At 35.6% G+C, this 17398-nt stretch overlaps 3 protein-coding genes and 1 long non-coding RNA gene across 4 annotated transcripts; 2 read left to right on the forward strand and 2 right to left on the reverse strand.

Annotated features, from left to right (window-relative positions):
* The first annotated feature begins 1450 nt into the window (after nucleotides 1-1450).
* LOC147553174 (protein NRT1/ PTR FAMILY 2.11-like) lies at nucleotides 1451-5584 on the forward strand. Its single transcript, XM_086666549.1, has 4 exons — nucleotides 1451-1975; nucleotides 2741-2958; nucleotides 3378-3937; nucleotides 4500-5584. Exons 1-4 carry the CDS (start codon nucleotides 1864-1866, stop codon nucleotides 5395-5397), a joined length of 1788 nt encoding a protein of 595 aa, XP_086522675.1. The 5' UTR covers nucleotides 1451-1863; the 3' UTR covers nucleotides 5398-5584.
* Nucleotides 5585-5708: 124 nt separating this feature from the next.
* On the reverse strand, nucleotides 5709-14408 carry LOC147553175 (uncharacterized). The gene is made up of 4 exons (XM_086666550.1): nucleotides 13617-14408; nucleotides 7500-8039; nucleotides 6658-6955; nucleotides 5709-6133 (listed from the first exon to the last, which is right to left on the reverse strand). Exons 1-4 carry the CDS (start codon nucleotides 14265-14267, stop codon nucleotides 6099-6101), a joined length of 1524 nt encoding a protein of 507 aa, XP_086522676.1. The 5' UTR covers nucleotides 14268-14408; the 3' UTR covers nucleotides 5709-6098.
* On the forward strand, nucleotides 10519-11366 carry LOC147553176 (uncharacterized). The gene is made up of 3 exons (XR_015237027.1): nucleotides 10519-11035; nucleotides 11128-11226; nucleotides 11301-11366. It is a non-coding gene; the product is annotated as an uncharacterized LOC147553176 (long non-coding RNA).
* A 203-nt stretch (nucleotides 14409-14611) lies between the features above and the next one.
* LOC147553177 (uncharacterized) lies at nucleotides 14612-15166 on the reverse strand. Its single transcript, XM_086668688.1, has 2 exons — nucleotides 15086-15166; nucleotides 14612-15004 (listed from the first exon to the last, which is right to left on the reverse strand). The coding sequence occupies exons 1-2, from the start codon at nucleotides 15164-15166 to the stop codon at nucleotides 14612-14614; spliced, it is 474 nt and encodes a 157-aa protein (XP_086524814.1).
* Between the last annotated feature and the right edge of the window lie 2232 nt (nucleotides 15167-17398).

Here is a 17398-nt window from a genome sequence, read left to right on the forward strand (position 1 = left end):
CAACAACTTGATAGAGAAAGAACAGTGCCTTCTTATCCTTCTTTATGTTCTCTCTCAAACTATCTTTTTGGACCTAAGAGAGAGCTTCATGTGCTCCCCGATCAACTGATTTTTCATACTCAAATTCTACGACCTCCCAAATTTTTTAGAAGTCAAATAATGCTTTCATTTGGATACACCATCGATCAAAACTTTTCTCACAAAATCACGGAAACTGAGGTTGGATTGGCCCTCATTTTGCAATTCGATTAGTAATCACAAAATATTCCTAGCCCGGATACCAAATGTTGGAAATTAAAAGTGTTCGATTTCCGAATGATAAAGGAAATTATAACTTGCACAAACAAAGAAGAATGAAGAAGATATTTAACTGCATAGAATTACTTGACTTGATTTCATTTGATGAAAATAAACTATAAAACCTAGTCTATTTATAGATCCAAATTCTGGCCATTAACTATGACTACTACTAACATGATCCCACTAACTTATCCATTAACACCATTAACTTACCACTAATCAACTAAAGAAAATAACTTCCCACTAAAATTGACTCTCTGCTTATTTAATTAATAAACTAATTAAATTTGAATTTAGATAAAATTTAACAGCTACTTATGTTTGAAAATGATTAGTACTTGGATATTATGTTACATTAGATCTATTAATGATATTATAGTATTTCGAGAGATGGTTTGTCAATGTTTTGGATAGCTTGATTAATTTCAAAGCAGAGGGTCATTTTTTGGAAATATATAAACAATTTAAAAAATATATCAGAATCAATCAGCGACGGTTTTAGCGTCGTTAGTATACAGTAGCAACAGTTTTCTTTACAAATAACGTCGCTAATAATTGCCATTGCACCGTTGCTCCCAACTGTCGGTATATTAATTTCGATGGAGGCTTCCGCAACAAAATTTCTTACATTACCAAATACTTTTAGCGACGTCGCTACCCCATTTTGTAGTGATCAGTATAAAATATACCTAGTCTTTTTATGAGACATCCCTTTGCATTATAAATTTAAAACTTGTCATGTCAAAATACAGAGTCATACTACAAAAATGTTGATGCGTTGTTGTCCTAATATAAAAATAATTATTTTACATATCAAATTATTGATCTGGATAAATATAATAGACTCATAAAACATAGTAATTGACAACATATAATATTTTTTTTTTGTTCAAACGGACAACATATAATATTATTCTGATGAGGTGTAACGTAGTTTATTTTCTTATTAGGTACAACATATTTTTCGTCATTCATGGGACTATGACTAAATAAATTTGTTTGCGCTGACCTGATATAAATACAATGAATATTCTATGTATTGTTCCAGGTATCGCGACACCCCAACAATTTTCTATTATACCATGTAAATTATCCCCCATTGAGCCACATGTTAATATTAAAATAAACACAGAAAATAGCGACTTATGGTGTGAACATTATCATGTGAACATGTTACCATTAAAATAAACATATTGTGGGAGGATATTTAGGAGGCATCTTCCATAGATGTTAATATTAGAGAGAGAAAGAAGAAAGAGAGATGAGATTGAAGTTCTGAAAAGAAGACATATAGTGCCTATCTAATGTCTCAATCAGGGTGTGAGAGATTACTCCTCATCAAGCTAGTTGAAGAATTAAGATGATGAGATTCTCTTTAAGTGGGGGTGGGGCAAATTTTTTTTTTCACTTTGACCACAAGTCCATTATTGGCTAGTTGTTCACTTTCTCTCTCTATAAATACAACAAGGATAGGTGACCTAGAGAAGTACAAAGATAAGGAAGAGAAACATAGAGAGAGAGAAGAAGGAGAGGTGTGTGAGAGAGTGATAGGAGAATATAGAGATGGAGAAAAGTAAAGAGAACAAAAATGTTGAAGAAATGGAAGAAGATTTTAATGAAGAACCAAAGAAGAATCTCAAATATAGAGGTGTTAAAGTCATGCCCTTCATCCTTGGTAAGTAGTACTTTTTTCAATTAAAAGAGTGTTAGTCTGCCTGATCACAACTCCGGTTGAATCCTGGTCGGGGTATGTGAACGAATATTTGTTTGGAGAATTTTTTCAATAGTTAAAATTCTTGCATTTTTAGTAACATCATTTAGTGTTTCCTTTTGAGTTCTTAATCTTTTGATCATAATTGAGGTATATAGAAAATGAGATTAGCTCATGATAAGAGTGATAATCTTTTGTTTTGGTGAAAACTAGTCAATTAAGATATTATTATGTTCCCCTAAATAATTGCATATACATGGAAATTTTATTTTAAAAAGTAGACGTTTCGAAAGAAAAAAAAAAAGATTAAGTCAATAAAGACAGCCTAATTATATAGATATAAAATATTAAAATTGGAAATATGTATTTTTCGTATAATTTGGCAATTCGCCAATGGACAAAACAAATAGCATCTTTTGTTATATGGGGAGAGTCATTTTGTCACTTGAACACAAAGCAACCAAAGCCATTTCTTGGGTTAAGACTAGTTGGCACAATGATTTTCGGTTTTAAAATGGAATTCTTTTTAAGATGAAGATTTAGAAAGTTTTCGAACTTAAAGGGGATGCACATAAATATTATACCTAGCTAAGACCCCTAAAAACAAAGAAACCCAAAATTTTCGATTCATTTAATCTCTACTGAATATTTTAGTATTTCTTTTTTTGTTTCTTAATGTTTTTGCTCGTAAAAATGACCTAACATATATATGATGGATGCATAATGTAGGGAACGAGACGTTTGAGAAATTGGGAACAATAGGTACAACGTCAAACTTAATGGTTTATTTGACCTCGGTTTTTAACTTGAAAAGTGTTTCTGCTGCAACTCTTATCAATGTTTATAGTGGCACATCTAACGTTGCCCCGTTATTCGGGGCCTTCCTCTCTGATACTCACTTTGGTCGCTACAAAACTTTACTATGTGCTACGACCTCTTCCTTCTTGGTATGTGCTTTCTCTCTAAATTCTAAATCCCATAAAATTTTGTATCTTATTAAGAACAATTAAAACATCCAATTCTTCAACAAAAAAATTACAACATCTAATTAGGCATAAGATTTCGTTGATGGAGCCACAAATCTCGACAGGCCCCACGATGGCCAACATGTTATATAATCCTCTCGCATGAGAAGTCTATAAGCACGTACGAATCTGAGTGTGTCTGTATGTATATACAGACAATTCAACCGTCTGTACATATGGAATTTTGTTAATACATTTTTGTGCTTCAATCAACTATAAGATCATTACTATCATAGCCTATGGAATCTTGACCCCTCCGAGCCAATGAACCTGTTCAAGTCTATAGAGACCGAGTCGACTCAGTTGAATGATCAACTCTAATAAGCTTTTCTCCATTTCAGGGTATGTTAATCCTAACCCTAACAGCAGCCATTCACAAACTACATCCTCCCCATTGTGAAAACAAAGATAACTCAGCATGTCTAGGACCTACACATGGGCAACTCACATTCTTAGTAGCAGGGTTCGGGTTCTTGATAATTGGTGCGGGTGGAATCCGACCGTGTAACTTAGCATTCGGAGCAGATCAATTCAACCCTAATACTGAATCGGGGAAAAGAGGGATAAATAGTTTCTTCAATTGGTATTATTTCACTTTCACATTTGCTATGATGACTGCTGTAACACTTATAGTTTATGTACAAACAACTATAGGTTGGGGTGTCGGACTTGGAATTCCGGCACTTCTAATGTTGTTGTCGTTTGTTCTCTTTTTCGCGGGTACCAAATGGTATGTTATTGTGAAGCCTCAAGGAAGCCCGTTTACGAGTATAGCCCGAGTTATTGTTGCCGCTATCAGAAAACGACAATTGAAAATACCCGAAGAACCCGAATTCACTCTCTTCAATTACTATCCACCTAAGACTATGAACTCTATACTTCCTTCGACTAATCAATTCAGGTAAATTCCCAGCACTATCTATTTCTTATACTACAGTTGTTTCGGTCTCACACGTTTAAGTCTAGTTTTGGAAATTGACTATGACAGTCATAATAACAATGACATTGTTACATCAATAAGATGGGATTAGCATGATAACTGCCAAATTTAAACCCTTGCATAAACCGGTTGAAAGCCCAACTAAACTACTGGTCGAAGCCCATTTGACTATTTTAGTTAATAACGGAAATTCAATAAACCATGGATTTCACCTCTCTTGGGAATCAAACCTGGGATCTCCAAGGTTTTGGCGTACATGCACTATTAATGTGATGGTCCCACATCGGTTGCAAGTGTCCCAAGCCTGTATAGGTTCATGCTCAAGCTTAGTGTCCAGGCTCCTGGGGTGGGCTCCTGAAGCCTTCACCAAGAACAAACCCCCATACATAATGGGCTTGGGCCTGGTATCAAAAGCTGGGGCAATAACGCTAACTCCTAAAAAACGTCCCATCACTGAGCTCCTATACATATTATATAGACAAACTCGAACTACCCGACTAAGTGACTGAAACCATGAATGCAGATACCTTGACAAGGCAGCAATAGTTACAGAAGACGACAAGATCAATACAGATGGATCACCTGCAAATCCATGGCGACTATGTGGAATGCAACAAATAGAAGAAGTAAAATGCATAATTAGAGTACTACCTATATGGGCTTCTGGCATAATCTACTATGTGGTCATTGTTCAAGCACACACTTATGCAGTCATTCAAGCTCTTCAATCCGATCGTCGCCTCGGTAACACCGGGTTCCAAATCCCCGCAGCAACTTACATTATATTCGGTATGTTAGGTCTAGCATCATGGATACCTATTTACGATCGAATAATCGTTCCTAGACTTCGAAAACTCACAGGAAAAGAAGGTGGAATTTCACTACTTCAAAGAATGGGTATTGGGTTAGTTCTATCATTTTTAACAATGATAATAGCTGGTGTGGTCGAAGGAAAACGAAGAGAATTTGCTCTCACTAGACCGACTCTAGGAATCGCTCCGAAAAGAGGAGCAATCTCTTCTCTTTCAGCATTTTGGCTTGTTCCACAACTCACTCTTTCAGGTCTAATTGAAGCATTTAACTCAATAGGACAAGTTGAGTTCTATTACAAACAGTTTCCTGAAAATATGAGAAGTATAGCCGGATCTTTCTTCTATTTAACCATAGCAGGAGCTAACTATCTAAGTACTTTTCTAATTTTTATCGTTCATCGAACAACCGAAGGATCGTCGACAGGAAACTGGCTAGCTGAGGATCTTAATAAAGGAAAATTGGACTATTTTTACTATATGATTGCTGGTTTAGGAGTATTGAACTTTGGGTATTTCTTGATTTGTGCTAAATGGTACAGATACAAAGATACCATTATTCAGATGGCAATGGAAACAAAGGTATCAGCTGATGAGAAACATTTGGTTTGAATTAGGGCTTGTTTATAGGGTGTCTTTGTTGAAATGGTTATTAGTCTATATCCTTTGTTTTGGTAATATGGGGATATATGTCGCATGTAATTTTGTCATTCAATAAAAGTGTATAAAGGGCACCACAATAACTGATTTCCAACTTCTGCTAAAGGCAATCTATATATGTAATATATGGTTTCGGCTATTCGTCTCTGTCTCTAGTTATTGTTATCAGATATATTCTTATAGGATTCGGGTACGGATATGAGTTTCTATTTGCAGATATCAAATCTTAAACTTAGACTAAACAATAGAAAAGGAATTCAATATGATAAAATCTTCTGCTAACATCTTATCTATATTGAAATCATATACCTAATAAACAGTCACTCTCTGTGAAACAACATGATCGAAAAAGAGAAGAAATCGTCTTTCAGCCATAAATTCCTCTTATCATCTACAGTAATATGCAAATAAAACAACAACGGAAAACGGTTTATTGACTGATCCAATTAGACTAGTTGAAGTAAGTTATCGTACCCTGACAAAGGAAAAATGACATAAGTTTCGCATCCTTGCAATCGTCATTGCTTGAAGTATTAGAGTATGAAACCGGCAAGCCACGAGCAAGAAATCAAGAAGAAGAGCTTGTCTTTAATAAATCATACATAAGAGGGTTCCTGGGGAAATTACACTGAACTCTATCCTTTCTGCTCGTCTTATGCTTGACTCGGGGATGCAAACTCTTTAGCAGCTGAAAGGAAAAAACAGAGTGCAAGAATGAACTTCCATGAACCAAGAGAGTTAACAGAGATATTCTTGAAGAATGGTGAAGATTAAATATGATGGAGAACTCTAAGGAGCTATACTTATCGACCTCAAAATACTGGGCGAACCGAAATGGGTATATTTCAATGTTGTGACAAGGAAATAGTCGTCTATGTTAGGTTTTATGAGTCCATGATGATTAAGTGTCGTCTTCTATCTAGCTAACATCGGATACATTACTTGTATAACTTCATTGATATTCTTCTAATAGTAGCAAATACTCAAAAACAAATTGCGAAAGACAAACATGGAAGCTTGTGTGAAAACGACCCCAAAAGTTTCCAAATCAAGTTCGGGAACTTGGTCGGATTTCATTTTCTTACTTCTAAGCCTTCGAATTTAGTTTATGTAAACTTGAACTCCTATCATGCAAGACCTTGAAGTTTAAGGATTTTGAACATAGCATAGAATAGGAACTTAAGAAAATGTGCAAAAACAAAGAAGACTTACCTCGTGACGAAGCCTTAATAACAATTACATGCATAGTTGCATTATTAGGCGGAAGGTGCAATAGAAGAGGATAAAGATTTCCATTCCATTTACTACGAGTACAAGCAATTATGTCTTCCATCCCTGTCTCTTCCTCCAATCTATGGGTTAATTCTTCTACACTAGTCCCTTTAAAACTAAATGAAGGTCCATCAATGGCTTCCTCATTACCAACATTACCCTTATCGTCAGCAATATAGTAGTAAATTGTTCTACCATCAGACTTGGGTGGTGAACTAATAACAAAAGAATCATTTGACTGCACAAAAACAACAAAAATAGGGATACAAAAAATCAAATCTTGTTCTTACTTCATTCCCATAAAAGAAACTCATTGAACAAATTCGATATCTTCTACCAATGTACTAAGATTGTGAACATCCAATTCAACACCACGTAGGCGGAGATGCTTTTATATTCGTGAGACTTCATTTATCCATGTGGGACTACTCTCGCGTACTACTGAAATTCAATCTAGCTTATATGGGTAGCTCTCGTATAAAATGTTTAAATATCCGAAAATACAAATACTTCAATTTATCAATCATAAAATCAATGAAGAACGACAAATTTTTCTCTATTTGAGATATGTTCATGAGACTTCATTTATCAATGTGGGACTATTCTTACGTACCCAACGGAAACCCCGAAAATACAAATACTTCAATCTATGAAATCAATTAAAAACAACCATTGTTTCCCCTCAACTAAGCTTGAGGAAAAAACAAAAGGGGGGCTGGCTAATTAATTAGACATTTCAAAAATAAAGAAAAACCCTAAATAGAGAAAAATGAGAATCAAACCTCAATTTTAGACAACTTGGGAGATGAAGATCCATCAGAAGATGGAGGAGGAGGAGGTGGTGGTAGTAATGGGCGGAGTTCAAGAACATCAACATTCCATAAAATCCAATCTTGGGTAGCTGTTCTATGAGGAATATCATGAGTAATTGAATTTCTCCAAGGTGGTAGACCACCATTAGCACGAAGAAAATTCCCATACCTAGTTTTCAATTTAATCATCTGATTATTACCTTCTTTAATGGGTTCCCATTCAACCATTGAATCTAAGCTTCTAGGTACAAATTGAAGAACTTTTTTACCAGTCATTCCAAGAAAATATGGAATTTCTGTTGCTGTTAAATATTTATTATAACAACTTTTTAAACGAATAACAGAGTTAATACCAATACCATCAACAAATTCAACTGTCCATCTTGCATTTTTTGAATTTCCATGACGATCTTGACAAACTGATTCTTGATCATCTTCTGCTAGTAAGTATTTATCATGGTGGCTTCTGAGACGAACTGTTTTTGCGTTTTCGAAGATTTCCATTCCTTTCTGTTTATTTTTAAAACAAAAACAAAAAACAGAGATGATAATCAGATAAGAGATTTTGGAATTAGGGTTTGTGTTAGAAATTGGAAAGAGAATGTGAATTGGGATTATTAGGTTTAATTAGAGAAGGAGTACAACAAGGGGTTTGATCTGAAAATGAAAGTTTGCTACTTTTTGTTTGTGAAATGGGAAATTGGGGCAAAAACGTTTTTGTTTCGACGACGAGGCAGATGCCAACTAGATGAGTGGATCTAGAAGAGTGAAGGATGTTTTTCTGGAGAGTCTCTCCATTTTTCTTCGCTGCACAGCAGCCTGGGCTAGTTTCTATGTGAAAAAGAAAACATGGGGCTTTCTGAAGCGGAAGTTTTATAGGGCCTCCATTCTTGTGAAATGGGCCCATCGTGAATTTGATATGATTCTACCGAATTTACAAGAAAACATTAGGTACGAGTCCAACAAATTTAAAAGAGACCATTCGGTGCGAACCCACCGAAATTCATCCCAGTAGTCTATTCTTGTGACTTTAGTAGATTCGTACCCAATTGTAAATTCGGTGGACTCATATCGATTCACAAGGAGGGACCCCTTTAACAGAAATGAGGGTCCCTATAAAACTCCCCTTCGTGACATAAGAAATCTCTCGTACAAAATTGAAAGAGAAATTTGTAAGTTTTGGGGTATATGTGTTTTTTTTTTGAACTTGGCAAATATGAGTGGGGTAACAAAAGTGTTTTCTCTTCTTAATCTCCAACCACCACCTCCCCCCCATCACCATGAATTTTCAATCCTCCTTCCTTTCTCTTCTCTCTCTCATTCCTTCCCATATCTGTTTCGACAAAGGAAAAAAGTCTCGTTCATTAGAACACCGATTTGATTTGAGAAATTTTATCTAAATCAGATTGCCCTTCCGGTGAAGGAGACCATCCCCTTCGGTGGAACAAATAAAGAGAGAGAGGAAAGAAAGTTAAATTGAAGTGGTGGGAGAAGAGGTAAACCATAACAGAAATTGTGGTGATAGTCGGAGGCTCGGAGGTGGTAGTGGTCAGAAGAGAGAAAAAAACCTGAAGAAAAAACTTAGACTCAACGAAGTTATGTTCAGATACCAAAATGGATAAGACTAAGAAAACTAGGTTTCAACTGGATTATATTCATATACCCAAAAAAGCTCTATTAATATTTATCATCTAACATGCACTTAGACAAATTTGCATTTAAGAAAAAATGTTGATGGAATCTTTCACTCCCCACACTAGGTTATGGAGGTGTCAATAGCTACTCGATAGAAACCAATCTCTAATAAAAGAGAAATATGGTAGAAGTAGGAGTATCTCCAAGGGGATAAAAGTCACATTGTTAAGAGTTCTCTTTCCTAAGTTGCAATTCAGAGACAATATCAACTCTATTTGTATCCAATAGAAATCTTTGAAATATTTCTACTTAATAAACATGTCACTCTTAAATTAAATAAGAAAAAAAAATAGTTAAAAAAACAAGGAATTTCTATTGGTTTAAATTTTAGAGTGAGACTTAGAGCATCTCCAATGCAAGACTCGATCTTAAAATCTTGAGTGCCACCTAGGACTTTAGAGTTTTTTTTTTGAGAAAAAATCTCTCCAATGCAAAACTTAATTGAGATCTTAAGATGATGTGGAAGCATTAAGTTTTAAGATGTCTCAACTAGAAACTCTATTTTTGAAATCTCTTTTGAGAGTCTTAAGTGTCTTAGAGCATCTCCAATGGGACACTCTAATAAACACTCTAAAAATCTAGTTGTCAAGTGTCAAATAAAGATTCTCTTTCCTAGTGTCAATATAGAGACACTCTACATTTGTTTGGTCTCCAATGGAGATCTCTAAAATCTCTTACTTAATACACATGTCCCTTTTCAATTTAATAGACAAAAAGTAGTTGAAAAGCAAAGTTTTCTATTGGTTGAAATTTTAAAGTAACACTTAGAGAGTCTCAAGTAGACACTCTCATTTTAGAGATTCTCTCTCTAGACACTCTATAATAAATGTGTCCAACTCATAATAGAGTGTGTAACGAAGTGTTCCATTGGAGATGATTTTTTAACAAAAACTCCAAAAAGTCATATGTGGCACTCTAAGTGTTAGAGATTGAGTGTCCTATTGGAGATGCTCTTAGTCATCAAATTTAATTTGGCCGCGGCTTTGGGGAATAAAGAAAATTCTCCGGGGAATAAATTCTCGAGGGAATCCAGATTTTTTTGAAAATTCTCCGGGGAATAAATTTTTATGGGGAATACATAATACATTTTTTTTGAAAGTTCTCCTCCATCTCATCTGTTCTCTCTGCCACTTCATCTTCTCGACACCTCATCATCTTCTCAGGCAAAAGTCGCCGGCCGGCCAATTTCCGGCCGGCGACCTTCAAACATAAAAAAAAAAAAAAAAAAAAAAAAAATTCTCTCTACTCTCTCTCTCCAAATTTATTTTTCTTTTAAGATCTGTTCTCTCTCTAAAAATACTTAGTGTGTTCTTCTGCTGTATGGCTGATATGTATGACAGTAATAAGAGCTCTTCTTATTTTCCTACTCGTCCAGTTCTTGAATCTGACGATATCTCTCTTTTTCTTCAATATTTTCTTCATTCTTCTTCTTCTTCTTCTGAAAGGTCTAAACTTCCTTGTTCATCTCAAACATTTCATCCACCTCTCTTATCTTCTTCTGCTTCTGCACAATTTAACAAGGACTAGTTGCAAGAAGATCAACTTCGTTCATGTTTATCCACTGGAATTCCTAACTCGGATTTCCGACTCAGTAATCATAACGATTCTTCTCCTCCTCCTCTTGACTCGTCTGCCAATTTGATCCTTTCTTCTCCTAATATTTACTTTCCTTCTGAAATGAAAGAGAATCCTCCGATTTTTTTTTTTAGAATGGAGTTGCCGGAGATTCAGATGCCGCCGGTGCAGGTTCCGTTAAGAGAAGAAAAGTTCCGGTGGAGAACGATCTTGACGATTATGATTGCGAAAGCGAGGTATGTTTCATTAGTTTCTCCTTCTCTCTCTACATTTTCTCCCTCTCTCTTTCTCTCTCTAGAACTAATTGAGTAATACTGTTTGAATATAGGAGGGATTTGAAGCATCAGATGGACCATAAAAAACAGTTCCTTGTCGTAATTCTTCAAAGAGAAGTAGAGCTGCTGAAGTTCATAACTTATCTGAAAAGGTAAGATTTTCTCACTTAATGAAATTGTGGATAAAAGTGTGATGAGATTTTGTTTGATTTGAATGTTTAAACAGAGAAGGAGAAGTCGGATCAATGAAAAAATGAAAGCTTTATAGAATCTAATTCCTAACTCAAACAAGGTACTAATTTAAGAAATTTCCCCTCTTTCTTAACTTTTCAGAGTTCCTTGATTTTCCTTTATCAATTGTGAAGAAGTTGATGTTTGGTTTTACAACAGACAGATAAGGCTTCTATGATTGATGGAGCGATTGAGTATCTGAAGCAACTTCAACTCCAAGTTCAAGTGAGTAATCTTTGATTTCTACCAAAATATTGTTAGTTTTATTTTTCTTTTTCTTTGTTGTGATAGATGATTTTTAGCAAACCCTAGAAAGTTTTCTGCAACTTATGTAGGTAAGTTGTCGAAAAGCAGAGAAGATTTGAACCCACAAAAGAGAGCATCTAAGTTAGAATGTGATATACTTCAAATTTGGGACTAGACTTTTTCTTTTGGCTCTAAATCTGTTCTAGAGAGAGAAAAGAAAAAAAAAATTAGAGAGAGAGAGAGAGGAGAGAGAAAAAAAAAATTATGTTTGAAGGTCGCCGGCCGGAAAATTGGCCGTCCGGGACTTTCGTCGGAGAAGATGATGAGGTGTCGAGAAGATGAAGTGGTAGAGAGAGGTGATGAGATGGAGGAGCCTTTTTATAGCATCTTCTAAAATTAGAAGCCCCCTAGCAATAAAAAGAAACATAAAAAGTCAATCTTATTTGAATAGTTTTAAGAAAAGTCTTTATTCCCCGGAGAATTTTCTTTATTCCCCAAAGCCGCGGCCTTTAATTTTTGGACCAATAGAAAATCTTTCTTTCTCAACCACTTTTTCGTATTAAATGTATGTGTGACATGTGTATCTATTAGAGTTTTTCAGAGTGTTGCATTGGAGGACTTGAATTAGAGACACTCAAGTTAGCCACATAGGAAAGAGAATCTTAGTTGAGACTCAACACATAAGTCAATTAGAGTTTTTTTTCAATTTTGCATTGGAGATGCTTTTAGAGCTTAAGAAACACTCTAGTTTCTCTAATTTTAGAGTGTTTCTTTGAGAGTCTCTATAATAAATGTTCCCACATCATCATAGAACGTCAAATAAAATACCCTATTGGAAACAGTTTTTCAACAAAAATTTTCAAAAATCTCAAAAGGCACTCTAAAATTTTTGAAGTTTGAGTGTCCCACTCAAGCTGCTCTAATCTCGAACATTTTCTCAATGACTCATTGACTCCAATTCTCTAGTGTGACAATTTTGGTGCATGGAAAGCATTTCAAACGGCACTCCAGAAGAAAAAATAAATGAGGCTCGCTGCTTTCACGCGGAAATACGTGTCCTGGAAGATGGGCCAAGCAGTGGGGTGGGAAATTGTTAAACTACCTTTATGAGTGTTTCTTTTGGTCGGTTTGGTTTTGCGTGGCTGACACTGACTGGACACGCAGACTCCCACGTGCTTCATATACGCACGAGTTTATAACGGTTAGATTAATAAAGTCAGATTACAGTTATTGGTGGAGATGGGCCGGGCGGCCGGCCCAGGTTCCCCGGAGTGGGTTTCCACCTGAATCCGCCCCTTTCATCAAGGTCAAACTTCTCGAAATTTTGTTAAGCTCAATTGACCTAGTAGACATTGGCATATATGTGATTATGGCAACAATATCTGAAGGTGTCGCTCTTTCGAGTAACGCTTAAATTTTTACTCCTTTTGAGTTTTGAATATCTTAAACCCGACTCCTATCCGACCGATACCCGATAAACCTGAAAACTTTAACGGGTTCTGATGGGTTTTTGCCTTTTTGGGCACTGGGATAGTAGAAACTACTCTTCTGATAACTCGATAGATATAAAATTCTAGAGCCTGACCAACATGACTTGATGAGAGTGAGCTTGTGGTCACCCAACTCTACTCTATTCCCACCCTTAAGCCAATAACCAAGGAAGGGACACCAATGAAACTACCGTTACTACATATTTGGTATACAATACTGATAACAATGGATGGATACAGGTAATTGGTTCGAGTTGCGGGCTAAATAGCCCCAGTCTCCTAATTACAACTATGAAATCTGCATGATTTATTAGCTCCTCTCGGTTTTTACAAAGTTGTAAAGAGCACCAAAACTAAACACAAGTACTCTGGCCGTTGTATTTGACTAAAAATCGGTGGCATCTATTCGATTTTTTGTTCACAAGATTAGTTCAACTCTACCGATTTCAAAAAGGGCGGAAAGCACTTTGAAATCTAATCCTATGGAGTTATATCTAACTGTAACTATGAAAAATCATAATAGAAAATAGGTTAATCAGGAAAATAAGCAATAAAATAAGTTTTGAGCGCCAAACCTTAGATGAAATAGATAATCTCAATGATTTAAAAGATGCGGCCGACCATAAAGTAGAAGTGGGAGAATCCATAGGATCATCTGATAAAGAAGAAAAACTAGTCGAAAATGGTGAATGATTGAAAAATGATCTTGTTAGCTCCAAAGAATCTACAACGATTTCAACATCCCATAAAAGCCAATTTCTTGTTACTGTTTTATAAGGAATGTCATGAGTTACAGAGTCTTTCCAAGGCCTTGCTCCGCCGTTAGCACGTAAAAATGTTCCATTTTTAGTCCTTAACTTCACCTGAAATCCATCTCTTATGGGTTCCCATTCAATTATTGAAGAAGACGAAAACGAAAATGAATTGGTTGCCCAAATTTTTGGTGTTTGATGATAAGTTTGAAGGACTCTCTTACCAGCCATACCAAGAAGGTAAGGAATTTCAGATGCACACAAGTATTTTCCATAACAACTCTTGAGAGCTATAAGATTTGATTTACCTTGTATGAATTCTACTTCCCATTTTGTTTGAGGAGATGATATATTATGGCTTTGTCGAACGGATTCTTCATCTTCTTCGGCTAGTAAGTACTTGTTTAGGTGGCTTCGGAGTCTCACTACTTTAGCTTCATTGAAAAACTCCATTGGTTCATCCTTGTGATCCATTCACCCATATATGGTATTATGTATAAATATAACAGAAAAAAAGGGGGTTTTCTCCTTATGTTATTGTTGGAAGGGGCATTTTAGTTTGTTTATGAAAGGGGTGAAATGTGCCCAATTATGAACTTTTTCTTTTTTGTGTTTGTATAAATACTAAATTATATTATATTTATATAAAGAGATGATGTTTGAAATGTACTTTTAGGCAATATTTGTTTATAAAATTTGATTCTTAGTTAATATTATTTTTTGGTCAATATAATGAATTTTAAAATAGTAAATATACTACGACTTTTTTTTTTGATGAAGGAAAATACCATTAAAACCAAGCGTCTATTACACACCTACTAGAAATCCGAAACAAAAGAGACAACATCATTCCAAAGTTTCTTACACCCGTGAGCACGCCCCCATTTGGCTAACGCATCTGCATCATTATTACTATTCCTAGACACATGAGAGAATATAATTCCTGGAAAGTTTTCCTTGATGTCTTTGATCTGTCGGATGATATTTTGAGATTGCCATTGAATACATCCTTCCTCGTCATTGAGAGCTTGGATTATTGCTTTATTATCACTTTCTACATGCACATAAGATAGTTGCATTTGCCTCGCGCTTAGTAGACCATATAATACCGCTAAACTTTCACATTCTTCAGCATTTTGCCCTCGTACACTATCTGCTACCGCTAGAATAAAGTTGGCTTCTGCATCTCGCATAATGTAACCGATTCCTGCCTGTTCATGTAAATTAACAAAAGAGGCATCTACATTAATTTTAATATAAGGTGTCGATGGAGGTCTCCATGTTTGTATAACCGTTTGTTTTTTACCCTTCGTGGTAGTGCAATTCTCAGTTCTGAGAGGAGTAGTAGAGGTGTTGTTTATCCTTTCTGTCATTTGTATTGGATTCTGTTTAATCGTCGTAAAGCAGTTTTCACATCTGGCTTTCCACAGAAACCAAAGAATTTTAGCATACAGGTTAATAATTTCTTCGTCAAGGGATTTCCATTGGTGTATCCATTGAATAGTGGTACTAATGTGATCAGTTCTAACTTGGTAATGAAACCAAATTGCTTTCGCAAACGTGCAATGCAACATGACATGATCTATGGTCTCCTCATCATTACAGTTCACACAGGAGTAATTATTACCGATGAATTTGCCGATCCTTGATTTTACTGGTAAGCAATTCGTACAGCACTTCCATAGGAATAGTTTGATCCTAGGAATAGTATTCATATTCCATATGAAAAACCAGTCCATCTGGTCCTGCGTATTATAGATAGTATTGGAGCGTAAAAAATTGTACATGGATTTAAGAGAGAAGTTACCTGATTTAGTCAATGTCCAGATAGCTTTATCTTCATCATTAGGATTTAGGTTGATGCTGAGTATCGCCCTGCAAATCTCATTAGTAAAATACATATTTATTTCATTTAAATTCCATGTACCGTTCGTGATAAGTTGAGAAACCCGATCATAGTTACAACCTCTATCATTGATGATAGGTGGAGGATGGTTAGGTATCCAGTAGTCAGTCCAAATATTGATAAGTTCTCCTTTGTTAATATTCCAAAAAATCAGTCTCTCACTTTGATCATAGTATTTCGATATAGATTTCCACGGCCACGAAAAATGATTCTTGGGGGGCTTAGGTTTCTGGGATTTATAAAAATACTTCCCTTTCAGCACTTGGACCCAAATAGCCTTCGGGTTGCTGATAATCCGCCAGTTCAGTTTGTGAAGGAAAGCTTGATTGTCGAGTTGAGGAAGACGAAGCCCGAGACCACCATATTTGCGAGGCTTGCAAATAGAGTTCCAGTTGATAGTATGGAAAGTTTTGGGTTTTCCCCACCAGAAAGTCCGTTGTATAGACTCAATGCTGTTGCTTATGCCTTTAGGAAGAGCGAAGCACTGCATTTGGTATCGGGGAACAGCCGCTGCGATGGTTGATATTACTACCGAGCGGCCAGCTTGCGAGAGGAGATAAGTTTGCAATTTGGCAAGTTTATTCTTGATTTGGGTGACAAGAGAGTTGAAAGCTTGTTTCTTATTGCGATCAATGAAAAGTTTAGTACCTAGGTATTTATCCCCAGACGAAGATTGATGAACCTTAAGTTCTCTAATAATCATCCGTTTGAACTTCGGATGCGAATTTTTCGAGAAAAAGATATTCGACTTAGCGTAGTTAATCATCTGACCGGACGCATCACTAAATTCCTTAAGAATTTGCTTAAGATTGAAAATATTCTCAAGAGAGTTTTGTCCGAAAATGATGCAGTCATCCGCAAAAAGGAGATGTTTGATCGAGAAGTTCGCATTGGGGATGAAATATACTACGACTGCCCATGGCAATATGTCAATAATGCTTTCTTCAATTCTTGGTTAACGGTTAATAACCGCCCCATAACTATAGAAATCTTGCCTTTTCATGGCTTGAGAAAATTATATTGCGAATGTTATGATGACACCATGCAAAAATTTTGCCTTTTCATGTTCGGGGTCATATCTCATGGGCGGAGCAGCATTGTTATTTAAGATCATTTCCTCTAAAGGACCACTAGATAAGTCATGTACGGTGCAAATTTCTTCTTGGAAACTAATTAACATTCATGTTCAAATGTGATATTTACATGTGTGCATCTTGCATGCTACAAATTTATGCTTTTGCACTAGGCATGACTTTTGATGGTGATGAATCAATAAAATTTATACTTATAGGGGATACATAAAAATGATAAAGAAAAAATAGAGAAGTCATGGAGTTTTGAGGAAATTGGGAAATGAAAATGACATAACATAATTGAATAAAAAAATGTTACATAGTTGTATAAATATTTATGCAATTGTTATCTTTTATTACCCGCATGCTTAGAGTTTAAAATGCAACACGAAACACGATTGAGATTTTTCCAGTGGGAATCAAATGTATTAGGTGATCAGTTGACTAATTTATTACAAACATACAGTGAATTCATAATAGATTGTATCAACATGACTATGAAGGTTAATGGTATGTAAGACATGCTGCTCATATGCTATAAGCCCATTGTGCCATGTTTTTCACAACAAATACTAGCGTGCCATTCTTGGGTTGTGTGGATCACCCTAATTTAATTGACATAATGA

The sequence above is a fragment of the Eschscholzia californica genome, unplaced genomic scaffold (assembly GCF_041429995.1).
Source record: "Eschscholzia californica isolate CP2 unplaced genomic scaffold, dmEscCali1.0.p SCAF_3, whole genome shotgun sequence".
NCBI lineage: Eukaryota > Viridiplantae > Streptophyta > Magnoliopsida > Ranunculales > Papaveraceae > Eschscholzia > Eschscholzia californica.